Below are 12,603 nucleotides of genomic sequence, written 5' to 3'. Positions count from 1 at the left end.
AAAAAAAAAAAAAAAAAAAAAAGATTTGCATTGTATAATGATGACTCTGGTGTCTGCATGAAGGATGCAGGAGGGAAGGAGACAGAAGAGGGACAGTGCAGGCCGCAGTATCAGCTAGGAGACGGTTTCCTTGTGACCTTGGGCAGATCCTCCAGCCTGTGGACCGCTTCACTCAGACCTAGTCGTAGCCTTCATTCCACATCAGGGATTCAGGGAAGTTTTAGGTTTTTCTAAAGATATTTTGTCTTTGTTCTTCAGATATTCTGGATTTCCCTCCTTAGAACAAATATCTTCCTTTTTAGTTGTTCCAAATTAGAAACCAAGGTTTCTTCTTCTTTTCTTCCATTTTCAAACTCTGCATTCTCATGAATATAGTTTTTAATTCTTCTTAAGCAGAATTTTCTTTTTCAGAAAGTCCGAATTTGCCCAAAGCCTGCTGGTCTCTGGTAACTTTAGCGTCAAGTTTGCCTTCTCTTCTGTCTGGATGTCATTCCTACAGACTCATCCTTTATACTCCATCCTTGTACTAAGGTTTTGCTTACTGTCTACCTTATGGGTCTCCTGGTTTTCCTTTATATGTTGTTTTGTTTTTAGCCTGTCTAGGAGTTTCCATCTTTCTGGGAGTCAGTGTGTATCTTGCCACCACAAAGTTGAGCCTGCTTGTCAGACACTTAGCTAGAAAAGAACAATGGCATATTACTTGTAGACCACTGGAGTGTCTCCGTGACTTTCATATCTCCTAATTAGGGCTGGGACTAAAAGGGAGACTCCCCCTCTATGTCCCTTCCTAATGAACTGCTGTGGTGAACGCACTTCCCTGCTCAGCCCCGGCTCCTGCATCTGACACCTGCCCACCCTCACCCGCTCCCACCTTCTTACACTGTTGTTCGATGCTGCTCTTTGGTTCTGTTTGTTCATAGTTACTTAACACCAGCCAGTCTGCCACCATTGATAACCAGCCTGCCATCTCGGCAAGACTGAAAAATCACTCACTCAAGAATTTTATTTTATTTTATTTTTGAGACAGAGTCTCACTGTGTCTCCCTTGGTAGAGTACTGTGGCATCATAGCTCACAGCAACCTCAAACTCTTGGGCTCAGGCGATCCTCTTGCCTGTGCCTCCTAAGTAGCTGGGACTACAGGTACCTGCTACAGGCCTGGCTATCTTTTTTTTTTTTTTTTGAGACAGAGTCTCAAGCTGTCACTCTGGGTAGAGTGCTGTGGCGTCACAGCTCACAGCAACCTCCAACTCTTGGGCTTAAGTGATTCTCTTGTCTCTGCCTCCCAAGTAGCTGGGACTACAGGCACCTGCTACATTGCCCAGCTATTTTTCTGTTGCAGTTGTGATTATTGCTGGCCCGGGCCGGATTTGAACCCACCGGCCTTGGTGTATGTGCCTGGTGCCCTACCCGCTGAGCTACGGGCACCGCCAGGCCTGGCTATTTTTAGAGACAAGTGTCTAGCTTTGCTTGGGCTGGTCTCAAACTCCTGAGTATGAGCCACTGCACCCAGCCCTACTCAAGAATTTTAGAGGATTACTTTCCTAAAATCTAGTCTCTACTAGAAAGGCTTGCTTTTCTGTTGACCTTTTAAAGGGAAAAATCTTAAACATAAATTATCAAACATATGGCTACAATGAAAATAGGCAACTTCTCCCATAGTGTGAATTATAGTATAATTATATTTAATGCAGCAATGAGAAAAAAGAAAATAAATACAGGGGTGATTATGAACAAAATAGGAAGGTCTATATAAAAATTTTTAAAAGTCAGCTGGCTGCTGTCTCTCGGTGGTTACCATGCCGGCCCTATACAATAGGGGCAGCAAAGTTGAGCCTCACCTGTGCCTCAAACAAATAAAATTAACAGTTCTTGGACCATAGTTACATGTCCAGGGAAAGGAATGAAAATAAATAGAAAAATAGTTCTGATTCTCAATTTTCTGTTTACCATCCTTTCTGAAGCAATCGATTGTTCCTTTTTTGTTCTTATTGTTCTGAATATCATTATAAAAGTTATTTTAAATCTTGCTATCATAAGCCATGCCACTTAATTTATAACTCTTTGAAGTGTGTTTGTTGCTTCAGTGATAGAAGTCATATAATCTTTTAAACCTAATAATGCCAAGTTGTAGTAGTTGGTAAATTGTGTTGATTATATTAGTGATAGGATTGCTAAAGTGGCCTTGATAGTGATCTTGGCAGTCATTCCGTTTTGCTCCTTTTTTTCTGTAATAGTACACAATGTTGTCAGGGCAGGTTCCCTTCCAGTCTCATGACAGAAGTTTGACATGCACCAGTGCAGTGGAAATCATGAAGAAAATTAAAAAGGGAGATTTCTCTTTTGAAGGAGAAGCCTGGAAGAATGTATCTCAAGAGGCTAAAGATTTAATCCAAGGTAAGAGTCTAATGAAATTTTATATTGTATGTGATGTACAGTGAGTGAAGTGGAATCATAGTCATTAAACATGTATTTGTGTATTAATTCCTCAAGAAATCCATTTATGTTCCAAAAGGTATCCAAGCTACTCTCTTCAGCCTACTGTTCTTCTTGTGGGAACTCTTAGTAATCCTTTCTACCAGTCCTAGCATGAGCGAGCAGTTGGCTCCCCTTGGTATCTTGAGCACATCTAAAACAAACTTAAACCTTTTTTCCCTTTGTTTTATTGTTTGGGATTTTTCATTACTTTTCATTGCATTGAGGGTACAAAGGATTAAGTTACACTAATTGCATTTGTTAGATAAAGTCCTTCTTATAATTGTGTCCTGTCCCCATCCCCCTCCCCCTTCCCCCTCCCCACTCTCTCATTCCCTTACTGCCCCCATTAGCTCATCTACTGCTTTCATATTAGAATTAAGTGTGTTGGATTCTTGCTTCTCCATTCTTATGATGCCTTATTAAGAAGAATGTGTTCCACCTCAATCAGGTTAATACAAAAGATGTAAAGTCTCCCATCTTTTTTTAATGGCTGAATAGTCTTCCGTGGTATACATATACTACAGCTTGTTAATCCATTCCTGGGTTGGTGGGCATTTAAGCTGTTTCTACAGTTTGGCGATTGTAAATTGAGCTGCAATAAACAGTCTAGTGCAAATGTCCTTATGATAAAAGGATTTTTTTTTCTGCTGGGTAGATGCCTAGTAATGGGATTGTAGGATCAAATGGGAGGTCTCATTTGCGTTCTTTAAGGATTCTCCATACTTCCTTCCAAAAAGGTTGTATTAGTTTGCAGTCCAGCCAGTAGTGTAAAAGTGTTCCCTTCTCTCCACATCCATTCCAGCATCTGCAGCTTTGAGACTTTGTGACATGGGCCATTCTTACTGAGGTTGGGTGATATCTCAGGATGGTTTTTTTTGTTTGGTTGGTTAGTTTTTTGAGACAGAGCCTCAAGCTATCACCCTGGGTAGAGTGCTGTTGCATCACAGCTCACAGCAACCTCCAACTCTTGAGCTTAAGCAATTCTCTTGCCTCAGCCTCCCTAGTAGCTGGGACTATAGGCACCTGCCACAACACCTGGCTATTTTTTGGTTATAGTTGTTATTGTTTGACAGGCCCGGGCCAGATTCAAACCTACCAGTTCTGATGTATGTGTCCGGTGCCTTAGCCGCTTGAGCTATAGGAGCCACCCTCGGGATGGTTTTGATTTGCATTTCTCTGATGATTAGGGACAATGAGCATTTTTTCATGTTTGGTAGGTAGCCTTTTGTCTGTCTTCTTTAGAGAAGGTTCTATTCGCATCTCTTGCCCAGTGATATATGGGGTTGTTGGGTCTTTTTTTGTTGCTTAATTTGAGTTCTCTATAAATCCTAGTTATCAAGCCTTTATCTGATTCATAATATGCAAATATCTTTCCTCATTCTAAAGGTTGTCTGGTTGTTGTTTTCTTAGCTGTACAGAAGCTTTTCAGTTTAATTAAGTCCCATATGTTTACTTTTCTTGTTGTTAGAATTACCATGGAAATCTCCTTCCTAAAATCTTTCTCCAGACTGATATCTTCAAGTGTTTTCCCCACACTTTCTTTGAGGATTTTTATTGTTTCATGCCTTAAGTTTAAATTTTTTATCCATCTTGAATCGATCACCACAATCAAAGTGGTGAGAGGTGCAGGTCTAGTTTCAGTCTTTTACATGTGATTATCCTGTTCTCTCAACGCAATTTATTGAATAGGGATTCTTTTCCCCAGTGTATGTTCTTGTTTGGCTTATTAAAGATCAGGTGTCTGTAAGATGTTAGTTTCATTTCCTGGTTTTCTATTTGGCTCCAAATGTCAATGTCTTTATTTTTGTCCAATACCATGCTGTTTTGATCACTATGGCCTTGTAGTATAGCTGAAAGTATGGTAGGGTGATACATACGGCTTTGTTTTTATTACTAAGAATTGCCTTGGCTATACGGGATTTCTTCTGATTCCATACAAAACAAAGAATTACTTTTTCCAAATCTTGAAAGTATGATGATGGTATTTTAATGGAGATTGCATTCAATCTGTAGATTGCTTTGGGAAGTATAGACATTTTAACAATTTTGATTCTTCCTAGCCATGAGCATGGTATGTTCTTCCTTTTGTTAATATCTTCTGCTATTTCTTTCCTAGAGTTTCTATAATTTTCTTTGTAGCGGTCCTTTACCTCTTTTGTCATGTATATTGTTAGGTATTTCTTTTTTTTTTTTTTTTTTGAAGCTACTATAAAGGGAATTGTGCCCTTGATTAGGTTCTCATCTTGGTGGTTATTGGCATATACAAAGGCTACTGATTTGTGGACATTGATTTTATATCCTGAGATACTGCTGTATTTTTTGATCACTTGCAGGAGTCCTCTGATTAAGTCTTTGGGGTTCTCTAAGTATAAGACCATATCATTGGCAAAGAGTGAGAGTTTGACCTCCTGTGCCCCCATTTGGATGCCCTTTATTTTCTTCTTATGCCTGATTGTAATGTCTAGAACTTCCAGCACTATGTTGAATAGTAGTGGCAATACAGGACAACCTTGTCTGGTTCCACTTCTTAGTAGAAAAGTTTTCAGTTTTACCCCATTCAATAAAATATGAGCTGTGGGTTTGTAGATGGCTTTAATGAGATTAATATGCTGCCTATGCCTATATTCTTCAATGTTCTAATTAGAAAAGGATGCTGAATTTTATTGAATGCTTTTTCTGCATCTATCGAGAGGATCATACGGTCTTTCTTCTTGCTTCTGTTGATATGGTGAATTGCATTTGTGGACTTGCGTTATGTTAAACCAGCCTTGCATCCCGGGTATGAAACCTACTTGATAGTGATAAATGATTTTTTTAATGTATAGCTGTAATCTTTTGGCTAGGATTTTATTGAGAATTTTTGAATGTATATTTGTTGGTGAAATTGGTCTGAAGTTCTCCTTTTTTATTTGGGTCTTTTCTTGGTATTTGTAACAGGTTCTATGGGTATAAGCTATTCTTTGGAGGTTGATAGAATTCTGGTGTGAAGCCATCTGGACCATGACATTTTTTTGCTGGGAGATTTTTTATTGTTGCTTCAATCTCAGTTCTTGAAATTGGTCTGTTTAAGAGATCTATTGCTTCTTGGTTAAGTTTAGGGGAGAGGGTGTGATTCCAGGTATTGGTCTATTTGTTCCACATTGTTAAATTTCTGGGCAAAGAGTTGCTTGTAATACTGAGAGATGATCTCTTGTATCTCTGTGGCATCTGTTATTTCCCCTTTATCAAAACCTGTACTTTTTACTATCCTTTTCTCCAAACATGTTTCTCCACCTGTTTCCCTTCTTTTGGACAGTGGTCCTGCCAAGAAACCAGATCACCAGAACTGGAGCCTAGGTGCTGCCCTTGATAACCTGCAGCTGCCTTACCATGTGCAGTTGGGATCTGAGTCCTGCAGGTGCAGTCGTCCCCTGCTTTCTGTTCATCCCTTGGGCCTCCGTCATTCTTGTCTTCATTTCTCTCCTAAAATCCTGCAACACCCTTCCACCTCGTCACATTTCCTCTGACTTAACTGTCCATCTTTCTAGTATCCAAATGTGATTAGGCCTCTTGTCTATTAAAAATCCTTTTGGAGAAGTTCAGTTTAGCTTTAGCTCAAACACCTTAGCCTGGCGTTCAGCATTCAAAGTCCCTACGACCTGGCCCCTCCTGCCTCTGCTTCACTGTCACCCTACCTCTGCCACTGCAGAATATTTGAATTTCTCGGCTTGGTGCCTGTAGTTCAGCGGCAAAGGTGCCAGCCACATACACCAGAGCTGGCGGGTTCGAATCCACCCCGGGCCTGCCAAACACCAATGACAAATGCAACCAAAAAAGAGCCAGGCATTATAGCAGGCACCTGTAGTCCCAGTTACTTGGGAGGCTGAGGCAAGAGAATCGCTTAAGCCCAAGAGTTGGAGGTTGCTGTGAGCTGTGATGCAACAGCACCCTACCCAGGGTGACAGCTTGAGACTCTGTCTCAAAAAAAATTCTCAAATGGCCAAGTTTTCTGATTCCTCCATATCTTTAAATATATTAGAAGTCCCCTTTTTCATCTAGCCAATTTCTCCTTATCCTCCAGAACTCATCTCCTAGAAGCCTTCCAGGATGCCCACATTAGGCTGAGCCCTCCCCTGGGCCTGCTAACACACTATGCTGTGTATTTTGCTATTGCCCTCATCCCTGATGTTATTAATGTAATAGCTGGGTTTCTCTGTGCATCTCCCAGGAGCTCCTCTTTGAGTGTCCATCTCCCTATTTCTGGTGCCTTACTGCACTCCCTGACTCATGGAGTGGGGGCAGTAAATGTTTGGTTCACGAGAGAAGTAGATTTGGTGCTCTGTGTTCACTGGCACCTTACCAAGTCACAGTGGGACTCTTTGTTTTGTGCGGTTATTTTCTTCTGATTGAAAAGCCTACAACCTCCTAGAAATAGGCTGTTGTGACTCTATCATTAGAATCCGGTTTTAAATATATGTGCAAATGTGACTATCTTTGTAGGGGGTTGAAGCCTTATATAAACCATTGTGTCACATGAACATGCTTGAGATTTATGTCTGAGGTTGTTTTTAAACCATGCTTAAAATGACAAATCATAAAATAAAAATATTTATTTCCACAGGACTTCTCACAGTTGATCCAAATAAAAGGCTTAAAATGTCTGGCTTGAGATACAATGAATGGCTTCAAGATGGAAGTCAGCTGTCCTCAAATCCTCTGATGACTCCAGACATCCTAGGGTCTTCAGGCGCTGCTGTGCATACCTGTGTGAAAGCAACCTTCCACGTAAGGCCCTGCGCTCCCCACACGCTGGGCGGTTTGAACAGGAATCGTAATCAGATGTTCTTACTCTGTAGCCTCAGAGACATACGCTTGGTTATACATTAAAAATAATATGATTTTTTTTTTCTGGCTGGGGCTGGGTTTGAACCCACCACCTCTGGCATATGGGACCAGCGCCCTACCCTTTTGAGCCACAGGCACTGACCAGTAATATGAATCTTTATAATTTTAGGTATGTTTTTATAAATTGCTCATGATATAACACTTTATAGACAGACAGTACTTGGGGGACCAAAGTCACTGCAAAATACCCACTAAATACTTTTTTTTTTGTAGAGACAGAGTCTCACTTTATCGCCCTTGGTAGAGTGCTGTGGTGTCACAGCTCACAGCAACCTCCAACTCCTGGGTTTAGGTGATTCTCTTGCCTCAGCCTCCTGAGCAGCTGGGACCACAGGCACCTGCCACAACGCCTGGCTATTTTTTTGTTGCAGTTTGGCCAGGGCCAAGTTTGAAGCCACCACCTTCAACGTATGGGGCCTACTCACTGAGCCGCAGGCTCCGCCCCACCCACAAAATATTTATTTGATATTTAGAAAGAGTTTGTGAGATGAAACATTAGTCTGATATTGAATAGTTGAAAATGTTCAGTTAGTAATGAAAACAACACATATAATAGAACCGTTTTCTCTCAAATAAACTAAATCATTTTCTTTAAAAACCATAAATTAACACTCGGAACTCAGGCATACATGAGCATAAGTCCATCCATTTCACAGCCATTTAGTGCGTAAGACATTCCAGAGACCAAGGGACGGTTCATTGGATAAACATAGATTATATATTTGAAAGGCTGAGTCTACATGACATTATGCACATTCGTGCCAAGCAGATGCAAATACATTGAGATAATTAGCATAAGGTATAGGATAAGATGAGTTAGGGAGAAATAAAATTACCTAGGAAGGGATTATTTTGAGAAAAGGGAAGGACAGCACTGCTTTAGCTGCAAAAAAATGGATTAAAGATTAATAACCTAGAAGTGTTGAGGTGGTGGAGAGATTAATTGCAAGAATTTGCACCAGATGAGCCACATCTTCCCAGTGACGTATGATGCAGGGCTGTCAGGAGGGACTACTGCATTGCCTGAGCCTGCGGCCAATGGGAATAAAAGACAGGCTGCTGTGAGGAGGATGTTAAGGGGACATTTGTAGAGCTGAGCTTGTGTGTGTTAAGTGTCCAGGACATACCCAAATGACATCAAATTGGAAGCGGACAGCAAAGACCCATAATGGATCAAGTCTCCTCTGTGTTGGGACTTTGTGGTCAGAATTTTAAAAGTAAGGCACAGAATCAGTAAAAGTAATGGGGTACAGGGGTTGCTATAGATGATGGATGTTCTTCAGGAATTTCCAGTCATTCAGTGGTTTCTTATTAGGATGTAGCACCAACTTCAAAAAATTTATTAGAAATAGGATTCCTAGGTTCGGCCCCTGTAACACAGTCGTTACAGTGTTGGCCACATACACGGAAGCTGGTGGGCTCGAACCCAGCCTAGGCCAGCTAAACAATGACAGCTGCAACAAAACATAGCCGGGCATTGTGGTGGACATCTATAGTCCCAGCTACTTGGGAGGCTGAGGCAAGACAATCGCTTAAACCCAAGAGTTGGAGGTTACTGTGAGCTATGACGCTACAGCACTCTACCGAGGGCAACATAGTGAGACTCTATCTCAAAAAAAAAAAAAAAAAAAGAAAAGAAAAGAAAGAAATAAGACTTCTAGACAGCTTAGCTGGTTTCATTTAAACAAAGCCTTATGAAGTCTTTTCCCATGAACTTCACTACTCTGCCAGGAGGTTTGGATATTAAGGCTTTAAGATCTTTCCCAAAACAACTTGGAGCTGCTGCCGCCAGAGGATAGTTGTCTTCTGCTGTAGATGTAACTGATGTAACTGCTAAGAAAACGTCATTACGTCCACTTTACAGGGGTTCCCTTTTTTTCCCTCCCCTAGGCCTTTAATAAATACAAGAGAGAAGGGTTTTGCCTTCAGAACGTCGATAAGGCCCCTTTGGCTAAGAGAAGGAAAATGAAGAAGACTAGCACCAGCACGGAGACACGCAGCAGTTCGAGCGAGAGTTCCCACTCTTCTTCCTCTCACTCTCACGGCAAAACCACACCCACCAAGACACTGCAGCCCAGCAATCCTGCCGACAGCAGTAACCCCGAGACGCTCTTCCAGTTCACAGACTGAGTGACCTAGGAACGGTAGGAATGTGATCGGCGATCCATTGCACCTTTATTTCCTTCAGCATAGGCTTGAGGCAATGTTTTATGCTTTTAAAAATGTATCCCATTGGTCTCATTGGAACCTGCCTCTTGTTGAATTTTTTCAGGAAAACCTGTTTGGTTTTCCTTGTCCAAAAAGCACTGGACAGAGAATGTTACTGTGAATGGAGCACATGTTTTTCATGTTAGTGACCTAGTAGGATGCCAACAGGACTATTCTTGGAAGAGCGAAGGTTTCTATAAAGTTAATTAGAGTGAGAGCTGAGCTGCTTAAAAAAGAAGTCACAGATTTTTCAGATGTCTGCTGCCAAGAGTTGACTCCTGCTATGATGATACCTTTTGCTTTGCCTTGTGGACAATGTAAGGTTTTTAGACATTTACATCCTTGGAACAGTGATTTATCAGAGAAAAAAAAATGCCTGTTTTCAAAAAAGATTCTGTAATGAATTTTATGTGTGGCATATACTTATTTCTTGAGAGAAGATTTTAACTTATTTTATGGTTACATATGATGATAACCTATTATTAATTTTTTTCTAAAATGTAAAAGACAAAAAAGGATAAAAGAACTTAAGGTCCCATCTTCTGAATTGGGGATCCCTCTGAGTTGCATGCTGAGCTACGTATGGTTTTAACTTTGCACTGCTCTTTCCTGGCAATTGGTTGTAATGGTTATTACGAAATATTAAGGTACACGTCTCTCTGTTTTAAGTAATATTGCACTTTATAAAAGAGTGTGAATAAAGCGAACTGTTTTATAAAGTGCACTATTTAAAGCATATGTACTGTATTTTTGCCATTTTTTTTTCTTTATCTACTTTAAATTTGTCCTCACATTCCCTCTTCGACTTAGTACGCAACAAGTAGAAGGGGGTGCGTTGCATGACGCAGCCAGCTGTGTATGAGCCGCTGTGAGGGAGGCCTAAAGGGAAACGCTACTGAACACTGTGCTTCACATTGGTACACTGTGCTGTTCTGCAGTGAGGACTCTCCTCCTGTAGTCAGATAGTATGTACATAATATTTTAGAAACATACCTATGACTCGTTTGGAAATTTTTCTGTTAAATTTTAAAACCAGAAAGCATATTTTATAAACTTATGCAGAGCACTTTTATTGCTCAAAAGTTCTGAATTCATACAGACAACAAGTGCTACAGGATGAAGACATTTTATCAAAAGATTGCTGCATTTTGAAATACAATTAAATCATTCCCTATGCAAAAAAAAAAAAAATTAGTGATAGGATTTGTATGTGATATTTTCTTTTAAAGCCATCATGTGAAATGTCAGGACTGAGAAAAGTGATTTTTGCTGTGTTTACAGGTAATGCTTAAAAAGATAATGCCCAACATGTTTATTTTATAGTTTCTGTTGTTAATAACCTCTTGAGCATTAGTTTGGAATTTGGACATGGTATTTATTTATTCTTTTCTTGAGATGATAGCAGCATTAATTTCAACCAATTATGAATACTAAAAATATTGCACTCTATGTAATAGTAGTATATTTATTACTAAATCAATGTATATATTAATAGCACAGGCAAAAAATGGCAAATATTAAAATATTTTCAAAATATTATCCTGTTCATATTTTTGTCTACAGGGGTTACTGGGAATAATGTTTTGTACTTTTCATTGTCCCACGTGGCTCCATGGTTCTGAGTCAATGATGGTGTTATACCCTAGCATTTTGTCATTACTGGTAATGACGGGGAATTCTATGTGAATTATTACCAAATTCTCACTAATTCCCAAGATGGGATTCCATCAGACACACATCTTTAATAATCAGGAAAGTGTTGGCCAGGCACGGTGGCTCATGCCTGTAATCCTAGCACTCTGGGAGGGTGAGACAGGAGGATTGCTTGAGCTCAGGAGTTCAAATCCAGCCTGAGCAAGAGCGAGACTCTGTCTTTACCAAAAATACCAAAACTAGCCAGCCGTTGTGGTGGGTGCTTGTAGTCCCAGCTATTCAGGAGGCTGAAGCAAGAGGATCACTTGAGCCCCAGAGATTGGGTTGCTGTGAGCTATGACACTACGGTACTCAGACAACAGAGTAAGATTCTTGTCGTGGGGGGAAAAAAGTCTACTTATTTACATCGGATATAAACACCTTTCTAACGTATTTGGAAATCTATAAGTTAGCTCTTTAAGTCCTTTTTAAAACTGTTCATCCTGGTAGAGAATACTAGTTGTGAAGTATAGTGAAGTAAATGGACTGTGATACTAATGGAAAATAATCCAGAAAAATGGTCCAAAAAAGCCTACCCTAATGATTGATGGTAAGGTGGAGTCCTTGTGAATGTTGGAAATTAGTAGATTTTATTGTCATTGATTTCCCTTGCCTCTTCTTCCCAAGGACTTGACAGATAAGGAAAGGGGTGAAAAGGTGGTCAGCTTTAAAAGGAAGAGGGAAAGATAAAGCTGTCCGTCGGCTGACAAGCCTGCCTGAATAGTCTAGTCTGGGCTTTTGGAACGACCATAACAAACACTCACGGTTGTATTCGTGTCTAATATCCTCGCCTCATTCTACTTACGAATACCAGAAGACAGCATTGGATGCTAGGTTTTCAGCAGCTAAGTCGTATGTGGATCCTCTGTCAGTGTACTGTGGATTAGACTTTAAAATTTACAAAGCTATCCTTTGGTCACATCAAAAATAAACAATAAAAATAAACTTCACGTAAAAATGTTAAATGAAAGGGCCCCTTTTGATATTATGATTAAAATAGAAGTAGCTATAAGAAAAAAAATGTGTATGTTAAATTCTGTTTATGACATTAATTTTGGGGATAGAGCAAAATCACCCCTTCCCTTCTTCCCTTATCGTTCCTATTGTGTGTAATTTTCATATCATCATAAATTTTGATTCATATATTTGTAACTATGAGGCAAGAATAAGAAAAGAAATGTAATATATAGAAGAAATTAAGAAAAACCAGTTTCTTCTAATTACTATGCCAGACCCTATGGCTGAATAGTTAAATTAGCTATTTTGAAAATCATTAATTCTGCAAATCTCTATAAATAAGAAACCATTGAATTACTAGAATAGAAAATCAGTCTCCTGAATT

The 12,603-nt window shown here is 39.9% G+C and overlaps 1 protein-coding gene across 1 annotated transcript in view; it reads left to right on the top strand.

Annotated features, from left to right (window-relative positions):
• The window catches only part of RPS6KA5 (ribosomal protein S6 kinase A5), a 193,265-nt gene extending 183,708 nt beyond the window's left edge, over positions 1-9,557 (top strand). Inside the window, exons 15-17 of the mRNA XM_003787075.3 lie at positions 2,237-2,396; positions 7,078-7,241; positions 9,252-9,557. Of these exons, the coding sequence (XP_003787123.3) occupies positions 2,237-2,396; positions 7,078-7,241; positions 9,252-9,491 (564 nt within the window). The 3' untranslated portion in view covers positions 9,492-9,557. The remainder of the gene's footprint in view (positions 1-2,236; positions 2,397-7,077; positions 7,242-9,251) is intronic.
• The last annotated feature ends 3,046 nt before the right edge of the window (positions 9,558-12,603 follow it).

Source organism: Otolemur garnettii, unplaced genomic scaffold, assembly GCF_000181295.1.
Source record: "Otolemur garnettii isolate 467f Iridium unplaced genomic scaffold, OtoGar3 scaffold00020, whole genome shotgun sequence".
NCBI classification, from domain to species: Eukaryota; Metazoa; Chordata; class Mammalia; order Primates; family Galagidae; genus Otolemur; species Otolemur garnettii.
Note: the sequence above shows the minus strand (reverse complement) of the source record. Positions and strands in the feature narration are given on the sequence as shown.